Source organism: Hyperolius riggenbachi, chromosome 4 (assembly GCF_040937935.1).
Source record: "Hyperolius riggenbachi isolate aHypRig1 chromosome 4, aHypRig1.pri, whole genome shotgun sequence".
Taxonomy (NCBI): domain Eukaryota; kingdom Metazoa; phylum Chordata; class Amphibia; order Anura; family Hyperoliidae; genus Hyperolius; species Hyperolius riggenbachi.
In genome coordinates this window covers 141910322-141931748 of record NC_090649.1, presented here as the reverse complement: position 1 = coordinate 141931748, position 21427 = coordinate 141910322, and the positions used below count along the sequence as shown (strand labels likewise).

Sequence of the window (21427 nt, the reverse complement as noted above, 5' to 3'; positions counted from 1 at the left end):
GGTCCAGGAACAGAAAGGGAACAGGAAGGACTATCAAAGTAATACTGTAAGAGAAAAAAGTGTCCCTGGGGGTTACTTACCTCAGGAGGGGGAAGCCTCTGGATCCTAATGAAGCTTCTCATGTCTTCTTCAGCCTTGGGGGATCCAGCGCTGGTAGCCCCTGAACAGCATGCAGCAATACTTACCAATCCAAGTTCCTGCGTAGGCACAGTACAAGCTTCCCCTTGGTCTGCAGCGGAAATAGCCAGGCCCAATCGTGTCTGCTCCACTGAGCAGGTGCGAGTTGCCTGCACAGCAGAGCAGACCTGATCATCCCCGCTATTTCCCCTAGAACCTGAGAGGAAGCTTGTACTGCACCTGTGCAGGAGCGAGGATTGGTAAATACTGTCATGCGCTTAAGCCCCTACTGGCCGTGCACCGCCTGCCAGCGGGGGGCTGCCAGTGCTGGATCACCAAGGCTGAAGAGGACAGGCAAAGCCTCATTAGAATCCAGAGGCTTCCTCCTCCCAAGGTAAGTACCCCATAGGAGTACTTTAAATCACTCAAATGGGGACATCGATAGCTATAAAAACCAAAACCAAGATCCCCACGCCTTCCAGAGATAAAAGGTTTTCTTGGAGCACCCACTTACAATGTGATATGATAAAAGGATTTTTTTTGAAACATATGTGCACAGAGGGAGATATTGCTTGCTTGGTAGTTGGAACACTTCCCACAATGCAATCAGGTTCACAGACACGGAACAGTCATGACCATGGGCATGACATCACACTGTGGGAGGGGTTTCACAATCCCTGCCACGCAGAACCCCTGATGATCTATTCGAGAAACGGTAAAGATTTCTCATGGGAAAGGGGGGATCGGCTAATGATTGGGATGAAGCTCAATCTTGGGTTTAAAATTCTCTTTAAGTAGGACAAATAAGCAAAAATCTAAATTACAAATATGTATCTTATCCTATGCCCAATCCCATAAAACATTCTTCTTTAAAGGATCAATAAGTTGTAAATGATACATTTTATGAAGGAATTGTATTTGTTTGAAACTTGCCTGTTCAGGAAAGGGTCTGAACCATTGTTTGATATGGATCGTATATCCTGGTTCATGGTGGGGGGATTCACTGTAGTCTGAACAGGGGCGATGGATTCAGACTCCATTGGTAACTGTCGACAAAGTGCAGCTTCCTGTTAAGAAGAAAAACATGGAGAGAAATGATTAGATGCTTAGTAGACATGAATTCCCACATAAGCAGCACTGCATGGAGGAAGAAGGACTCAATGCTCATTTTCAGGAGCCATATTTAGACTAATGGGCGGGTCACACAGACTAATGACGCTGTCAGATTTTAGAAAACGTGAGCCGCTTCCTACAGGTGACTGAATGGCTGGAAGTCATGCTTTTCCTGTCAGCAATCATTTAGTCAAAATCTGGATCCATTAAACTTTATATGAGCTAAATGCAATAATTGGGTTGTTTCCACATGTCCCAATAACCTGGAGCCAATGGGTGGGTATGATACTGCAAAGAGTGTCATTAATGTACACAATAAGGATGAGACGTGACTCATACGAAGGGAGGAAGGAACTGAGGCATGAGAGATGGAGAGCACGTGTTGCCAGCTCATGCAACACGCCTTCCGCCTCGCTTGCTAAAGCCCCATACATTGGTGTCATTAACCTGCTGAGCGGTCTGGACGAGCTCAGCTCGCCCAACACCGCCAGAGGCTGCCGCTCAGGCCCTGCTGGGCCGATTTTAATGAAATAAAAAGCAGCACACGCAGCCGTCACTTTGCCAGCCGCGTGTGCTGCCTGATCGCCGCTGCAGCGCGGCGATCCGCCGCGTGCAGTGGCGAAAGAGGGTCCCCCCAGCCGCCCGAGCCCAGCGTAGCCGGAACAAACAGTTCCGGCCAGCGCTAAGGGCTGGATCGGAGGCGGCTGACGTCAGGACGTCGGCTGACGTCCATGACGTCACTCCGCTCGTCGCCATGGCGACGAGGTAAGCGAAACACGGAAGGCCGCTTATTGCGGCCTTCCGTGTTACTTCTGGCCGCCGGAGGCGATCGGAAGAACGCCTCCGGAGCGCCCTCTAGTGGGCTTTCATGCAGCCAACTTTCAGTTGGCTGCATGAAATAGTTTTTTTTTTATTTAAAAAACTCCCGCAGCCACCCTGGCGATTTAATCAGAACGCCAGGGTGGTTAAGACACCACTTTCACTCAGCATGATTTATCTGTTCTGTGTGATATTGATTAGTGAATGGCAGTTGCTTAGTCCAACTGCCAAAAAAAGTGTACAGTGAGCAGGGAGGTTGTCCAACATCACTGCATAAATCTTTTTCAGGGAATGTCTTTATAAAGAATACAGGCCATGCAGAGAATCCCCCATAAAGAGATAGACTAATCCAAAACCGGTAATGTCAGATTTCTACTACCTACTGTAAGTGACAGCAACATAGGAGAGAAGTAATGTATGGCTCATTTTACTCTGGAAGAAATGTACTTCTTATTTGTATGTGTTTTATATTTTAAAGATTTTAGTGACAGTTCCTCTTTAAAGGACAACTGACCTAGAGGCTGCCATATTTATTTACTTGTAAGCAATACTAGTTACCTGGCATTCTGCTGATCTTTTATGCATCAGTAGTATCTGACTCACACACCTGAAAACAGCATGTGGCAAATGCAGGCAAACTTTTGATCTGCATGCTTGTTAAGGACCACCTGAATGAGCTCTGTTGCAGTTTCTGTTGCCAGATGCAGGAAGACACCTCCAGCTCATTCTCTACCCTCCCCTCTCAGTAGAAAAGATTGGGGAGTGTGGCAGATAATCTATACACTATATACTGATCAGAGATCACGCAAAGTGATCACGAAAGGTTGCCTCAGGAGACAGTTATCTCCATGGCTGTGTGTAACTACACAACTGAGCATTAACCCAACAAAAAACAGATGCAGCATAACGGAAGAAGACCAGTAATAGATCCTACCAGGTAAAACAGTGACCATTATTACACAAAGAGAGTATGCTTTTTTACGAGAAATTAGACATACTCATCTTAAGTATTTCCTAACAGGGCTACACCGTTCCACTTTGAATTGACATCAGTGAAATAACACACCTTTAATCCAAATAATTATGGTATTAAGCTGTAAATAAACTCAAAAACGATTCACAGGCACGCTAGCGCTTTTCAATTGTCGTCTCAGGTGCTGCGGCTTTAAGACTGTAATAGCAGAGCAGGTTCAGGGAATGTCTTGGTGTCACTGGATTGCTCAGTAAATTTACTTCATGAGTGTCTTAGATAAAAATGCGCCAAAGGTCTCGACAAGTTCAAACATGTTTTAGGCTTCTATTTTAGGCTCGGTGACAGCCGGGATACATTTTTGTTTCATAGTGTGGAAGTGCCTTTTATAATTTATCCAGTGCACCATACAGCTATCAAGGGTGGCTTGATATGGTTCTGTAAACACAGACATAGCATGTAGGAATGTAAGCTCTTTTGGGCAGGGCCCTCTTCCCTCCTGTGTCAGGTTACTGTCATTGTTTGTCTAATTTTTTTTTTTTAAACCTTCATTAATGTAAAATGCTGCATAATACCCTTGAGTTTCATTAATAATGCAGAAAAATAAACTATGCACTGGCTTTTTTCCCCCCCGAGATGACTCCTAAATTCAAGAAGGACACTGTACCAGTCAAGACTGAAGCCAAGTCTAAGGCTTTGAAGGCCAAGAAGGCTGTGTTGAAGGGTGTACACAGTCACAGGAAAAAGAAGATCCACACCTCTCCTACTTTCCGGAGACCCAAAACATTGAGACTGAGGAGGCAACCCAAATAGCCCAGAAAGAGCGTCCCCACAAGGAACAAGCTTGACCATTATGCCACCATTAAGAGTCAAACTCAAATCAAAAGTTGGCCAAAATTGCACACTAGGACCAATTCACGGGCCAACCTCAATGTTTAGTGGCCAGCTCCCTCCCTTATAAAGTTCCCTGGTGTGTAATGCCCCACCTCGCTCCATACCCTATACAGTTGCCTAGTGTCTAGGAGGCTCCTCCCACTCCTGTACAGTTCCCCGGTGTCTAGCAGTCCCCCTTTGCATCCCTAAACAGTTCCCTGGGGTCTAGTGCTTCCTCCCCCCCATATAGCTAACCTGGTGGTCTAGAATGGGCCAAGCATAATGCAAAGTGGGGAAACCACTTGCGGGACAAATTTGCTGGCTCTGAAGCCAAGCTTTGGCCCTCAGATTTTGACATGTCTGGCTTAATGCAATACAGAAATAGTCAGCCATTGATCCCCTGCCTCCACACTGTTCGGGTGGTGAAAATGTACTGCTATCTCCATTCATTTCTTTGATCAATAAACTATCCAAAATTACTTGTGAATTTGTCGAGTTCGTCCGATACGTGGGGTCAATAGATCACTGTCAGATTACATTTAAGTGTTATTCAGTTAAGTGACTCAATCTGCTGGATATATGGACCTGTGCATGACTACCCAAAGGCTAGATTTCTCTGATGAATATTAAGTACAGACAAGTCTGGATGTGTGTAGACTAATAGACTGTGCCGGGCACAGCAATGGCATTCACATCCTGCTTAGCATATCTCACTACTACAGAATGCCTGTTCCCAGCTATACGCTTCATACAAGCATTAGATACTACAAATGTTTAGCCTGCCAACATAACACTACAGGGTCTGTTTACAAAAGGGAGAACAGGTTGTTCTCCAGAACAGCGCCACTCATTTCTTTAATATAACTAACCTTTTCTGACCACCACATTTATAAAAGTGGCAATCAGCTGAAAATATCACCATTATGCAGTGTTTTCTCCACTTTTACCATGACTATTACATAACAGCACTTTGGCAGTGGCAAACTCCATCAGACATAGTTCACCCTTTTTGCTAAACACTGAAAAATGTGAAAGTAGCAAGTTGCGCCCACAATGATAGTCTATAGGCCCCTTACCTCTGCTTTTCAAGTAATGGTCAAAGCTAGGACTAATGGTTGAGCAGTTACCTGTTAATTTGGGTGAATGAGGCTTCTGATATTAGAATCTGATAGAAAAGTTGGTACTGTATACACCATTATGAAAGTAGTTATCAGATTTCGAAAATTGAAAATTGTTTTTGTTCTTCTCTTTTTATTGATAGGTCTCAGAAGGGTGGTACTGTTCTACCTGCAGCTAACTGATGCACAGGCAGCACAGAGGCGTAGTCCATAGCACTCTCGCCTTGCAGCGCTGGGTCCCCAGTTCGAATCCCAGCCAAGGCACTATCTGCATGGAGTTTGTATGTTCCCTGTGTCTGCATGGATTTCCTCTGCGCAATCCAATTTCCCATCACATCTTGGTTTCCACCTAAAATTGGCCCTAGACTTTGATGGATACATGACTATGGTAAGGATTCGATTGTGAGCTCCTCTGAGGAACAGTTAGTGACAAGACTATACATACTCCGTAAAAGTGTTGCAGAAGATGTTGGTGCTACATAAATACTAAATAATAACAATAATGCAGGAAGACAGGAGCTATAAATCTGAATCCAACCTACATTGCCACCTCCTGGTAAGTATAAAGCCTGGTACACACCTTCAATCTGTTCATAGTATTCAAAATCTGTCGGCCATCATGTTACACGTAGGTGGTTAAATTGGCCAATCAAAACTGAAGGTTTGTACCAGGCTTACAACTGCAACCCATCCTGACAGGCATAGTTAATATCTGTGAGTGCTACGATTCTTGTCTATTTCATCTTCAGTCTACACAACAATGTACAAGGCTCCTTGCAATATTGGGTACCTGGGGACTATTTGTGTTTGTAAACAATATTCTGGTATGAATCATCTTGGAAGAGGTGCAAGGGGTATTTTGAATCAAGAAATTCCCCGGGCTAATATGAGTTCAGGCTTGTTAGTTTAATACCCCCAGAGTAAGGCGTTCACTGCAAGTAATTAAATTGGCCACAAGGAGTCTTGAGTTTTGCCTACAAAAATGCAAACCCCCAACAGGACAAATCCCTGAAAGAGACTTCTTTTCTCTCTGCTGGGTGTGTCTGCTCCCAGCCCAGCAGCTGTCAAGTCTAGAGTGGTTAGAACGCCATCTAGTAACTGCTGTCAGGTTAAAAAGAGACTAGAGAGACTTGCCAAAGGAATTCCATAGCCTTTCACCCGAGCCCTTCCGCCTCATTCCAGTTACCTAGCAACCAGTCACAGTACTAACTCAGCAGTTCTCAGGACACAGGTTATGCTAAGGATAATAAGCCAGAAGTGACGGATTAGCTTTGGGACAACGTACTTATTACAATTAAGTCATTACAGCGGGGAGCATTGCATTGCAAAAGTCTTTGATGAAGGCTGAAGACTGTTATGGGGTTTATTAATGCAACTTTACCAGAAGAAAAATTACCTTTAGTGAACACTAAAGAGTCTGAGTATGCACACTATTCTGCACTCATAAAAGGAGACCACGTAGCTCTTTGATAAGGACGTCCAGTGATAGAGCTTCCCATCGGTAACTAAACTGCTTCACTATGATGCCTGCCATATATCTGCTATCTGGTTCAGATGCAGGTGATGCTCACAAGTGATCATTCACTAATCCTTATACTATGTAATTATCCAAAGCAATCCAACATCAAGCTGTGTAACTGAAACAGAACATTTACTTTAGATTAGAAGAAGTTTTTAATTACAGATTTTTAAACATGCTATTCTACCCTTGGAATGACCAAACGCCTTGCTGAACATTAAAGCAAACATTAAAGGACAACTGAAGCGAGAGGGATACGGAGCCGTGTATATGGAGGCTGCCATATTTATTTCCTTTTAAGCAATATCAGTTGCCTGGCAGTCCTGCTGATCCTCTGCCTCTAATACTTTTAGCCATAGACTCTGAACAAGCATGCAGCAGATCAGGTGTTTCTAAAATTATAGTCAGATCTGAAAAGATTAGCTGCATGCTTGTTTCTGGTGTTGGCTGGGCTGCCAGTCAACTGGTATTGTGTAAGAGGAAATAAGTATGGCAGCCTCCATATTCTTCTCACTAAAGTTGGCCTTCAAAGTAAGCCTGTGCCCAACTGTTTATAGAGTGACAGTCAGGCCTAATGCTGGGAATACACAGCTCGATTCTGAGCCATTTAGATGGCTCGATAATTTCCGACATGTCCGATCTCCCGCCCGATCATTTTGCCGGAAGATAAGAGAATCGCCCCCGGAATCGAGCGGGGAATCGATTGAGCGACAAAATCGAGCCGTGTATACCCAGCATAAATCATATACCATGCCTGCCCCTTCCTTCCTCACTAATCTGCTCCAGTTGTCCAATTATCACTAGATCGGTGTACACTCTTCCTGTTGCCAATATCACACGAATAGAAATGGTGACCGTTGGGCAGTGAGAGCAGATTAGTGAGAGAGGGATGGAAAAAGCACAATTTGCTACTCAGGTCCATGTCTCCTCACTCCACTCCATGACTGCTCTTTGGTCTTCAATAATTTCTGAACCACTGATCCAAGACGTGTATGCAGATCAGGTGTTGTGTATCTAATAGATGCATGTCTGTTATAGGCATGTGACTCCAAAACCACAGAAGTGTACATTTTACCATGACAACCTAGACAATCAGCATGGCATGTTCACCTTCAACTACTCTGTGGTCCAGGCATGCCCTTGCTATAGCACAGCCATTGGAGAGGATAACTACGTCTGGTACACAGGTGGTGTAAACAAGGGAAATCACAAAATCAAGATCCCTGAACTGAATACAGAGGCCATTTTTATCTGAAGCTAATGCTATAGGATTTAGTGGAATGTGATGGCAAGAGCCACATATTGTTTTGACAGCTACGTTTATTGTAATATATGAACCTGGATCTTTTATTATTATAAAAAATCATGTCTGTAGGGGGAGAGGAGATACTTGTGATTATTAAAGCAGAGGTTACTATTACAGCCCATCCCCAGGACAAAAAATGATTAAAGTTCTGGGTAGAGAAGTAAGGGGGCAACTTTTGGGTTTTTATTACTTTCATTCCCCAATACTGTCTGTCTTCAACATTAGTGTCGGGAAGAACAAAACAAAATTACAAGTTTTTTTTTATTGTGCCTCATTTCCTTTCCTCAGGGCCACCAAATTTCATATTAAGCCACAAAGCTTCACGGAAGAAATACAAAATATTCTAAAACCAGCACCAGATTTATGTGTGAAGCCAACCTACTTGGGTAACTTTTAGTACTAATGACCACAGAAGTGGAGGTAAGGAAAGCCGTGGTTCGTAACCAGAACACCTATTCACATTGTTGCTTTTAGACTAGGGCCTGTTAGCTGTAGCTTGGGGGATTGTCATGATCCAGACTTCCACACATCATTCCAATACCTTATTTGTATTATTTCTTAGTATTTAATCTTGGTTAGAGAGTGTAAGCAGTACTGCAGGAGGCACCTATCTATAGATGTTCCACTTTGCAGCGCTTATGGTTCCTGGAAGTAGAGTGTGTCAGATGTCAGGCATAAGAGGCTACGTAAAATGTGTGATCTGACCTCCAACACTTGTCATATTGGGAAGCCGAGTTAATGAACATCTGAGTAGTGACAAGTCTCTCCTGATAAACTGGTGACGTCAGTGTGAGGATGTCCCTCCCTACAAAGGTGCACCACAAGTTATAATAAAGCTTGGTGTGTAACGCAATCATTAGTATAATTGCTTGCATGTTTATTTATTCACTTGCAGAAATGAAAAACAAGGTCAAGGTGGAGGCGATCAGTGCAAGTATAATATGCATTAGCAACATCCATACCCTCCCTGTTCTTCCTCGTTTACCAGAGTGCATTTTGGCATCTGTGTTTGCAGTATTTGTTCCTCATACTAAAGTCTTTTGCACACTTTTTTAACTTAGGTCATCTGAAATGATCATTTACAGAATACCCAGATAGCTCATGGTGACCCAGAACCAATAGGAAAGTAGAAGGGGCTAAAAGAAACCAAAAAGCCCTCTTACTGAAAAACAACAGTGAATATAATTTTGCCTTCTTAAAACAGAAGGTACTGTATATACTCGTGTATAAGCCCCCACCCCCACCCCCCCCCCCCCCACCCCACGGCTTATATGCGAGTCAGTTGAGCAGAACGGATGGTGGAGCAGGCTTTGTTACTGACAGAAGAGTGTAAGGATTGCGCACTAGTGATCCTGCTCTTGCCAGCCAGCTCTCTGCTGTGTCTGTGCCCCCATCTATCTGCAACATGGTGTGCAGAGTGCGCTGCTCAAGACTACCTGTGTCCCCTGGCTTGTGGAGCAGAGTGTGCAAGCAACATGTCAGCGGTGCAATGATCGGGGACTCCTCCTGTGTGGCAATTGCTGTGTCTCATATTTATGACACCATCTAGTGTCATCTTAAAACACAGCTGTATCATCCTTGGGGCACATCTGGCTATGGGGAGAGAGGCTGACTTGCACTGGGGGCACACAGGCTACTGTGTAGGCTGGGTATACTGCATGGGAGTGCTTATCCACACATGTATACATTACATTTTGCTTATTAAAGCCTTTAAAAGACAACTGAAGTGAGATGTATATGGAAGCTGCCATATTTATTTCCTTCTAAACAATGCCAGTTTCCTGGCAGCCCTGCTCTTCTATTTGGCTGCAGTAGTGTCTTAATAACATCAGAAACCATGCAGCTAATCTTGTCAGATCTGTCAATAATGACAAAAACACCTGATCTGCTGCATGCTTGTTCAGGGTCTATGGCTAAATGTATTAGAGGCAGAGGATCAGCAGGATAGCCAGGTAACTGGTATTGCTTCAAAGGAAAAACATATGACAGCTTCCATATATGGATGTCATGCTGCACCCACTGTTTCCACAAAGACCCTGCTATAAGTGATTGCAAAATAGTTCCCCACCAGAAAACACAAGGTACTAAACTGTGGTAGCCCTCCCAATATCAATCACTATCCCATACATCCAGTATGTCCAATAGTCTTTTATCTATGAGCTTATATTTATACAGCAGAGCAAGAATGCAAACAGTTCATCTGTCTGCACTTAACTCGAGTATCTGTATTTGGTGAACTTGAATGCTGTAAATTACTTTGACAATTCCTGTCTATGCACAAATGACTCAGACTGAAAGAATGTCTGCAAATGGAAAGTAGAAGAAAAGCCTAAAGTCCGGTATTCTTGTGCAGAAAGTCAAGTTTGTTGACATGTAGTGGGACATTATAGACCACAAATTATGCAGTCTCTTTACCATTAGGGATTCTCCTAACTTACAGTGAGACTATCAAGTGACTCATTCCTAGAGATCTCATGAGAAATTCCACCAGCAGTTTTTCCATCATTCCCCAGATCTTCGTGCTGCTTTACAAGTATAACTACAGTGGTACACTGCATGGACAGAGAACTACAGTGGCGGTGAAGGATGGTGCTCATTGTTTAAGTGTAGCAGTAGAACACATAAAATAACAGTGTCACGTTACCTTTATTATTTAATGTGCTAGGATATGTCTTTATGATAATCTATCTCTGTGACCAGAGGCCTGTGTTGGCCTAATATTTCAGACCCACATCTGACCCGCAGCCCGCAACACAACACTCTTTCTGGTGAATCTAATACCCGCACTCGACCCGCAAGGCTCAGGACCCGTAAACTTGCCTGCGACCTCCACAACCTGTTTTTATCATTTTCTCCGAGGCCGATTTCATTGCCTCGGGTTACCCTTTTTGCACACAGGGTAAGGCAATAGCAATGAAAGTCTATGGGCCTAGCACTGGACCGTTGCAAAGTCAACAGTGTTTTACCATTGGACTTCTGTGGCGATGGAATGCATGTAAGTCAATGAGTGATGCAGAAAATTAAAATACGTTGGCGGTGCGGAACAACAAGAATACAACAGGGAACCTGGGAATCCCAGTGACATACTTCCTGTCAAGCAGAGAGTACATCACTGGGCAAGGGGTGGTAAAGGCGTGTAAGGGGTGTCGCTATGAATATGACCCTGTCGGCACACTCTGCGGCATGGTCATATGAATAACGATTTGTGCATTGCGATGGGGCGGAGCATCGCACCGAAAACGCACTGGCCAGGTGTAAAACAGGTCTTAAAAGACAACTGTAGTGAGAGGTGTATGGAGGCTACAGTAGAGAAAAGTCCAGTAGCTCAACCGCTATAATAAAACTTTTGCTATAATTGCACAAATCCAGGTCGAGACCCAGTCAATTTTTTATTTTGTAGGTGTATGGAGGCTGCCATATTTATTTCCTTTTAACCAATACCAGTTGCTTGGCAGCCCTGCAGTTCTATTTTGCTGCAGCAGTGTCTGAATTACACCAGAAACAAGCATGCATCTAATCTTGTCAAATCTGACAATAGTGTCAGAAACTCCTGATCTGCATATGCTTGTTCTGGGTCTATGGCTAATAGTATTAGTGGCAGAGGATCAGCTGGATAGCCAAGTAACTGGTATTGCTTAAAAAGAAATCAATATGGCAGTCTCCATATACCTCTCACTACAGTTGTCCTTTAAAGTCTAATTGGATAGCTGCAAAGTAGAGCTTAGCTTGTACGTATGATGATCAATCCCTGTGCCCTGAACCCCCCCAACCCCCCTCCCTCCCCCCCTCCCCTCCCCTTCATATGCGTGCAGCAACCTTTCTCTGGGCAACTGTTTGCACACACTAGGCATCCACATGTCAATGCATGGACGTTACTATTGGTCAAAGAGATGTGTGGCAATTCTTCCATAGGTGTGGCTGAACCCAAATAACTAGGGAGCACGTATCTCTATGGCTCTATAGTAACAGTTGTTTGATAGGCCTATGCATAATCTGAGTGGAATATATGCAGTTTTGGAACAACTGTCTATGTAAAAATAAAGGGGGCAATGCTAGTGATCCAGGAAAAGAAGGAAGTTGGGTCAATCAAAGCCATCAGCTGTTTGTCAATTAGTCATCCAAGCAACTCAAGGTTTTATTTGGCTGAAATAAATCCCCTCCAAGGGTGCACATTAGGACAAGTGTTTATTATTATTATGCAATGCTGCTGCCTACATTCACCTGTCGTAGGAGTTCTTCTTGCCGCATTCTGATCCTTTCTCTTTCCATCTGGATCCTCTGCAGGCGGAGCTTCTGTTGCTGCTGTTGCTGGGCAGTGAGTGAATTGGGCAGATTGATCAGTGCTGCTTGGTGATTCTGGGAGTGATGGCTCTGTTGGGACATGGCTGGACTAGAAGTCATCTGTTGCTGATGCTGGTGATTCATTACTAGAAGAAAAGGGAGATGGTTTATTAGTCCAAGATTCCTAAACTGTACTGTATCTCATGTCACTGAAGTGAGCAAAGACCTGAGCAGTTTACTGAGTGGATTCAACAGTACAATAAGTAGACAAGACAAGACAAGTAACAGTTATATCACTCTTTTCTCCTGGTGGACTCAAAGCGCCAGAGCTGCAGCCACTAGGGTGTGCTCAGTAGGCAGTAGCAGTGTTAGGGAGTCTAGCAAGGGGCGTCTCTAGCCATTTTGTCACTCCAGGCAAGAAAACCTGTGGAGCCCCGCTATGAAAATAATCGTAATGCAGCAGCTTTTCACCAGGAAATAACCGTAATGCTGCAATGTTTAACCAGTAAATAATTGTAATGTGGCAGCGTTTCACCAGAAAGAAGGGGGCACAAAGGGGACAGAAAGAGGCACAATGGGGGACAGAAAAAAGCACAAAGGGGGACAGAAGAAAACACAGGGAGACAGAGGCACAAAAGGGGGACAGAAGACGGCAGAAGGGGATGTAAGGATGCACAGGCAGACAGAAGGAGGCAGATAGGGACAGAAAGTTCCATAGGGAGACAGAAGAAGGCACAAAGGAGGCACATGGAGACAGGAGGCACAAAGGGAGACAGAAGGAGGCACAGGAGGACAGGAGGAGGCAGAGTGGGACTGAAGGAGGAACAGGGGGCAGAGGTAGCACAAGGGGACAAATAAAGGCAAAGGGGACATAAGGAGGCACAGGGGGACATAAGGAGGCACAGAAGGAGGCAGAGGTGGCAAAGGGCGACTGAAGGAGGCACAAAGGGAGACAGGACAAACAGGGGGTCAGACATGGCACAAAGGACTGAAGGAGACACAAGGAGACAGAAGGAGGCACAATAGGGACAGAAGGGGGCACAAAGGGGTAAAGAAGGATGCACAATATACAGAGGTGGCAGCTGCCTGCAACTTACGCTAAGTAGATGCAGCAGAAGCAAGAAATAGAACACCCACGTGGCAGGGTTTAATCTGGTGGCAGGGCTTAATGTGGGGGGTGGGGCTTAATCCAGCAACATGGCACCCCCCAGAACCAATGGCACTCCAGGCAATGGCCTGTACTGCCTATGCCTAGAGGCGCCCCTGAGTCTAGGCAAACTTGGCCCTCCAGCTGTTACGGAACTACAAGTCCCACGATGCATTTGCCCTTATGAGTCATGACTGTGGCTGTCAGACTCCTGCAATGCATTGTGGGACTTGTAGTTCCGTAACAGCTGTAGGGCCAAGTTTGCCCATGCCTGGTCTAGCCCAAGGTCTCCTACTGAATAGGTGCTGGCTTACTGAACAGGAAGAGCTGAGATTCAAACCCCGGTCACCTGTGTCAGAGGCAGAGCCCTTAAAGAGGAACTCCAGTGAAAATAATGTAATAAAAATGCTTCATTTTTACAATAATTATGTATAAATGATTTGGCCAGTGTTTGCCCACTGTAATATCTTTCCTGTCCCTGATTTACATTCTGACATTTACCACATGGTGACATTTTTACTGCTGGCAGGTGATGTCACTGGAATGAGATGCTGCTTGCTTTTTTTTGGCAGTTGGACCCAGCTGTAAACAGCTATTATTTCCCATAATACAATGAGCTTCACAGACAGGAAACTGTCAGGACCATGGTCCTGACATCCCACTGTGGGAGAGGTTTCACCACAAGATCAGCTATACAGAGCCCCCTGATGATCCATTTGAGGAAAGGAAAAGATTTCTCATGGGAAAGGGGGTATCAGCTACTGATTGGGGTGAAGATCAATTCTTGGTCACGGTTTCTCTCTAACCAGTACACTATCCAGCCACAAGTAGTAACATAGGCCCTGGGTTACCAAGGATGGGCTGTAGTAGAAACCATGTGTTAACCAGAATACCTGGACTGGACTATGTCAAAAGGCTGCCATTCACTGCTCGATTGCCACCAGATCTACCAGCAGATAGATCCCTCTGTGATCGAATCTGATCAAAGAGGGATCTATTGGCTGCCTACACTGCAAACAGATTTTGAATCGATTTCACTATGAAACTGATTCAAAATCTGTGGAACTGCCCCTGCGCCCCCCCCCCCTGCATACATTACCTGATCCGGTTGGCGTGAGTCCCCCGGTCTCCGCTCTGGGCTCCAGCTTCACTTTACTTCCTGTCGGGGGAAGTTTAAACTGTAGAGGGCGCTCTACTGTTTAAACTTCCTGTCGGGACAGGAAGAAGTGAAGCCTTCCAGAGCCCAGCGGAGAAGGGACAGCTGTAGAGCGGGGTATACGCGCCGGCTGGATCAGGTAATGTATTGCCACTAGTGTCGGTCGTCGGACATTCGAACGCCGCTATCGACACACTCCCGACCCGATGACGATCGAGCGAAATCTTCCGCGCGGACAGGTCGACGGTAATGATCGATTTCGGACAGAAATCGATCGTTCGGTCAGCGTTTGCGCAACGATTTCACAGCAGATTCGATCACAGTGATTGAATCTGCTGTATATCGGCGGGAAATAGTATAAGTGTATGGGCCCCTAAATGTTTCCTTTTGTTAGATTGAAAAAGATTACAACGCTACCCTGGATCATATCAGATCATAGTAATAACTGTTTAGCAACCACATGTAGCACTTACAGTGCAATTTAAAAAAAAAAAATATTTAGGTAAAATGATCGTTACTGAAGGTGCATTAAGCTACTGCAATTTCACAGATGCTATTTCACTCACCTTTTAGCAAAGCTTCACTAAGATCTGATATGACTCAGATGAGGTTTTCAAAAATTTGACACATTTATAGCAAATTTCTCCCTGACCTCAGTAAATTAGGGCCACTGTGAAATGCGTCTAGGGCTGCCGTTTTCTCCCCCCCCCCCCCCGATCTACTATGGTAACCTGCCTCATTTTTAGCAGTTTTCTGAACTCACCTGTCCCGCTGTGCTGCTCCACCTGTGCTTCCCATCTTTATCCCCAGCACTGGCTGCCTCTTCTTAGTGACCTGATGCATGTGTAATGACATGCGCCCAGTAATGGAGAAGAAACAGCCAGCGCCGGTAATTGGGGACAGCGAGCACGGAGGCAGCGCATTTGGAAATGTGAGTTACTGTCAAAAACAGTCCAGGGTCCCGGGGAGTAGTGGAGAGAGATCTGGGGAGGGGCCTGGCAGTACTCGGGGACCATCGGTAAAAATGCCCCCTTTGCTTAAATGGTAGCAGCAGCCCTGCTTGGTAGATCAGTTAGCCTGGTACGAAGCCCTACCTGCTAATCTCATTCATGTCCCAAGCTATACATGTATATTGCATGAAGACACAAAGTAGCAATACACAGGAGGTAACATAGAGTTGGTTGATCTAGTCTGCCAGTGATCTACTGATTCCAATAATTTCAATCAATAACCTTTTTAATCACTTTTGGACTGTTTGATCAATCCCAGTACGTTTTCTGCTGAGAGTCAGTGGGGAGTAGTGGTAAATCAATCTCTTGGCAAACTTGCTAGCTTTAGAATATCCAGGGCTGTGGAGTGGGTACAAAAATTATCCGACTAAAACTCCTCAGACTATGAAACCACCGACTCCAGGTACCCAAAATTGCTCCAACTACTTCACTCCAACCCCACAGCCCTTGAAGGGCTATGGAGTTGGTACAAAAATCATTCGACTCCAACTCCGACTCCTCAGTTTATGAAACCACTGACTCTGACTTCAGGTACCCAAAATTGCTCTGACTCTGACCCCACAGCCCTGAGAATATCCTTCCTGAATTTTGGCAAACAAAGTGGAAAGTCATGTGGTAGCTGTGTTAAGCACAGTCTGGATGCCCAATAAAGTTGTAATAATTTGAATGTAAAAGAAAAGATCCTGAAACCGCAGATACCGTATATGAAAAGAAAAATGCTTGCACAAATCCTTTTAAAAAGGCTTCAGCAGTGACAGCACTGCTGACTATCTGTGCTATTATATCCAACGTGATAAGATAAGGTAGGTTAGAAAAATGTTGTTTGCAAATATAATTATTAACACAACGCAAGAATTAGGTCATGTTTGAATAAAAAAGCTGTATGTGTGTCCCCAGGCCACCCACTTGAGACGCATACTACTTGATACTCAGGTAATCCGAGCCACATATTTCTTGTGTATCTGAAACTTTATAGTTGGGAGTGACCAGATATTTAAACTGCAGCTTGAAAAAAAAAATCTCAACATATGGAAAGTTCGTAAGCAGAGCATCTTTAAAGGTGCAGCAAGTCTTTTACTCCCAGTAAATACAGCTGCAAGCAATTCACCTCTCCAGCAGAAAGACTACCAGTAGAAGCTGGATACAGTAATTTAACCCTCGCAAACAGTTTAAAAGTAATTTGACAGAATGTATCGGAGCACTTAATGCTGGCTGTATGGTGCAGAAGACATGCTAGAATGCAAGTGGAATGAGCCAACAGGACTTTCCAATCTTGGGAACATACCGCCTCTCTCCACTGCCTCATATTCCATAGGAATGTGTATGCACCATCTGCTGGTTATTGTTACGTTACCTGGAGCAATGCTGCTGCTCCCTCTGTGCCTCTGCTGTCACACAAGTGTCCAGTTTAATGGCAGTGTATTCAGTTGGCACCTGAGTAGTGAGGTTTCTTGCTGAATTTCCTAATCTCACGGATAGCCCAGAACTACAAGTAGGTTAGGTATACATGGGGAGGGCAGAAACATGTAATCCCAGCAGACACAGGAGGGTGGCCAGAGATTCAAGCGTCATCTGATCACTGAAGACTGTATAAAGACAAGATGCTATAGCCTATATCGAGGGGCGAAACTAGACTTAATAGGGACCGCCTGCAAAAATAGCAAGGGGCCCATTGGTCTCTGAACCCCATGATGGTCACATGATCGGGAGGCGGCGAATAGCGGCAGAGAGTGTTCTGCTGTGAAACAGTGTCTTGAAGTAGGAAAAAATTGCAGACACTCCTGCTACTCTGCATGGCGGGAGGAGGTGGCAGGACGGTTTTTGTGAGTGAACAGGGAGGGTTTTTTTGCTAACTGGCTGCACTTGCAGTTGGGGAAAGGGCGGTGCCCCCAAAGCCTCTGGGCCCCCCTGCGATAGCAGGGGTCACAGGGGTGATTGTTACACCCATGCCTATATTAGGCCTGAAAGATAAATTGAATTTAAACCGAAATCGCGATCACCAAGAGTATCGCAATGACGTAATTTCCTCATAGGTGAAGTTTGAAGAAGCAACTTCATACTTCCCCCAAGTCCGGGCGGGTGCGGCCCGCAGCATCGGCAGTGTTGGACATACCTTCTGCCCGAACCCAACACTGTCTGGTCTCTATTGCCGTGTGCCAGCTCTTGTGCACGGAATACTTCCTGGTTCCTGTGTGTCACAAGACATACAGGAAGTGTGCCATGCATTAGATCCTGCAGGAGAAGAAGTGGATAGACGGTGCGTCGCTGGACTTGTGCCGGAATGTATATTCCGCAGCTTGGGGGACAGAGGAGGCACAGAGAGAGACCCAGAGCAGGTACAGAGAGAGACACAGAGGAGACACAAACAAAGGGAAAATATAGAGACACAAAGGAGACACAGATGGTGCACAAAGAGAGGCAGGGAAACAAACAAGCACAGAGGGGGGACAAAGCTTGATTTGAAGGAAATCGTGAATCGAACTCGTGACTTTGGACAGAAATCGATCAATTAAATTTTTTCCTAAAATCGTTCAGGCCTAGCCTATATCCTATTAACTTTTTTATGGAGTTTTCTCCATGGAAATATTTTCAAACCTTATTAATAAAATACCTTTAAAAGCCCTTCCAGTGATGTCACAGCCTACGCTGATTAGCCTCTCCTCACGCCGAGCATTCTGGGAGACCAGACATTATTTACACTTACTTAGGAGCTCTCAGTACAGTATACAAACATTCGGCAGAGCTGCACCTGACAGGACTAAAGATGTCACCACCTGTGATAAATTTCAGAATGTAAATCAGGTAGAGGACAGATCTTATAATGGTCAGACTATAACTAATTTATAAATCGTAGGTATGCAATGAAGTAGCTAGATCCGCACTTGGTCTCCAACTCGAAATCGTTTATTCAGGACATATCCCAGCGCAGTAAAGCAGCATGTGCTGACATGTTACTCATCTTACTCATTGGCTAGGAGTAAGGACCTGCGAGTCCGAAACATGTCAGCAGATGCTGCTTTACTGCGCTGGGATATGTCCTGAATAAACAATTTCGAGTTGGAGACCAAGTGCGGATCTAGCTACTTCATTGCATACCTACGTTTGGCTTGGCAGCCTGTGATCCAGCTCAGTCCTATCTTGTATAGTGCAGCGGTGTTCCACACTTTCACCTCTAATTTATAAATCAATACCGGAAAAAAAAAAATAATAAAAACAAAAACATTTTAGTCATGTTATTTTCACTGCAGTTCCTCTTGAACACATCTGGGTTGGTTTGGATTTCCATTGGCGTGCGCTGGTCCGCTCATCTGGGGTGCTAATCTCCCAGATTACCTTCTTCTGAGTTCCCCTCTGTCAGCAGAACTCAGAATTCAGCTGAGAGCCATTTTGCTCAGCACTACCATTTGTTTGTCTTCACATTAACTTATGAGGACTGCCCAATGTCAGGTGTCAGACTGTACAGAGTCTGATGGAAAACACATGTCTGTGGCTTTATGGACAGCAAAACCCACCGGCTTTATAATTTTTGCTGCAAATCAGAGGCGCTGGCCCCTTTCTCTTCATCTAGCCGGCCTCGCCAGTAAAGGGAGACGTATGCTGAGCATATTTCTGAGAAGCGGCGCAGGCCGTCCAACAAGATCAATGAAAAACACAGACTCTTTTTTTTTTTCTACTTGGGTTGAACTTTGTTCCAAAAATCTGCAAGGTATTTAGAAAGTGGAAATCCAAAAGACAGTAACAGTTTTACATCTGAAACCCATGGCTGCGACTTACCAGCAAAGGGAGAGTTCTCACGCAACTATAAATGGTTAGTGCATATTTCTGAAACGGCACGAATCCCAACACAACATAAAGCAAGGATGAGAGTGGAAGCTCAAGGCAACCAATCAGATTTCAGTTTATTGCAGTCAGACTAGTGAAAGGTCATATTTGGAAAGTTTGCTATGAGTGGCAAGAAAGCACAAAAAATATGAGAAATAGCTGTTCCTCAAGGAAACATGTGAATGTAATAAAGGCTCGCGAAAATATTAGGTGACGGGTGAAGCTGAAAAATGTCTCACCTTGCTCACACAAATTACTCGGCTATGTACTAAACTATGCCCTACTGATAAGCTAATTCAATAGGGGAAGATGCAATACGTGCTCCAATATTGCAGTCCTCCGTATTACGCCTTTTATAATGTAATTTGTGCTCCTATTGCCGGTGCCCAAATTACTCAGTGAACGCTGCTATAGCCGTGATTCAAATCATGGCCTAAGGTGGCACACAAATCTTAGGTGCCGCAAGGAGCCCCTTTTAATGGTCTTGCACTAAAACAACTTCGCTGTATTTACCATTTAAGAGTGAGGATTCAGACAAAAGCAGAGACGGTTCTCTCATCCAGCAAGGTGAAACATTTGCATCAGGCGCATTGATTACAGGGGTAGCATGTTTGTACTGTGTGTTCACACTTACAGCATGCAGTCAGAGTAGGAGGAGAAGTGAGTGGAGAGCGAGTAAGGTGAAGAGGTCATCATTGGGGAAAAGCAGCTTGTTGTGCTGTGTGAGGAGTCTGACAGTGAGTGTTAGGGGGAGGCAGGAGAGCAGCAGTGTTTCATTTGACTTGCGCAGCAGAAGGGAGGAGGTGGCACTTCTGTCCTGAATGAGGAGGACCCTCACAAGTTTGCCTCAGGCAGCAAAAAGTTTAGAACCAGCCCTGAATAAATGTACCAAGTAAAAGAATGTCTTCATATACATCGTCACCTTCTGTCTGTAAAAAGCTCATTATGTCTGGTGGAAAGCCCAACTTTTTAATGGTTACATCTCTAAACTTCAAAAGTCCCCATCTTTAACACTGGAGAGTTTGTCTTTGTTATCTCTATCACTGGCCATGTAACCTGACAGTTACAGAAACAATGATGTATAATTATTATTGCAGTAGAGTACCAGTTTTCCAGAACTCAACTAACCAGTAGTCTCAAGTAACCAGAACAAGTTGCCAGCAGTACTCACAGTGGTGAAGGCCTACTTCTTAGGCCGTTTTTGGGCTCTGCTGTGTTCAGAGACTAGGTTCCCAGGCTCCCCCAAGGTTAATATACTTTTGTTTCAAGGGTGTTTATTGAAAAGATTTACATTCACATATTAAACTTACATGAGAACTGCAAATTCCCTACTCAGGGGATGCGTGATAATAGCTTCATAGTTAACAGCAGTAAAAACCATGAGGGCTCTTTCACACTAGAGGCTGCGGTAGAAAAGGCTGAAAGTCAGCCTTTTGCTTAACGCCAATACATAGCGTTTTCAAAGCATTTTCAAAGAGTTTTACAGCTCATATGAAAACGTCTTTTTTTCTACTATAAAAATAAGTGAACAAATTAGCTGTAAAACGCTTTGAAAACGCTGAAGTTGGCGTTTTCCATTGACTATCATTGAAACGCCAACAGCCAACTTCGGCTGTAAACAGCCCTGAAAAAGCTCCTGGGAGCGTTAAAACGCAACGCTCCAAAACGCCGAGTTAGATGTGAAAGGTAAAATGAAAGTCTATGGACTTTCTTTTACCTAGCAAAACGCCAACTTCGGCCATGGCGTTAAAACGCCGAAAAATCCCTCCAGTGTGAAAGGGCCCTTAGTGATTTATAATTGTAGCATATATGGAAGATAAAACAAGAGATAAACACATGCTTACATTTTTTTTTATGGGAAGGGAAGGAAAACAGGGAACAAGGAAGGAAAAGGAATAAGTGGATTAAGGGAAGATCCATGGGTGGGAATCCCACATCATGCCAATGGACACTACCAGTGGAAAGGAGAGGGATTGAAAAGGGATAGGGAGAGGGGATAGGGGGAAAGGAAGGGGTTGATGATATATATGCCCAAAGCTGGCCCAACGACCCAACAGTTTCAAGCACAATCATTTAAAAATAGTGTAACCTTTTGACAACTACCGCAGGTAGCATATTACTCGCTAGAGGGTTGAGGACTCAAAAGGAATGAAGAGTGTAGGACAATCCTTCATTA

General features: G+C 44.5%; 1 protein-coding gene across 2 annotated transcripts in view; it reads right to left on the bottom strand.

Annotated features, from left to right (window-relative positions):
• The window catches only part of WWTR1 (WW domain containing transcription regulator 1), a 129600-nt gene that overhangs the window by 2911 nt on the left and 105262 nt on the right, over window positions 1-21427 (bottom strand). The window contains exons 3-4 of one of the 2 annotated variants that reach the window (XM_068280738.1): window positions 12051-12262; window positions 1051-1184 (exon numbers count right to left, since the gene is read on the bottom strand). In XM_068280738.1, the coding sequence (XP_068136839.1) occupies window positions 1051-1184; window positions 12051-12262 (346 nt within the window). The remainder of the gene's footprint in view (window positions 1-1050; window positions 1185-12050; window positions 12263-21427) is intronic. The other variant, XM_068280739.1, reaches the window with a different exon arrangement.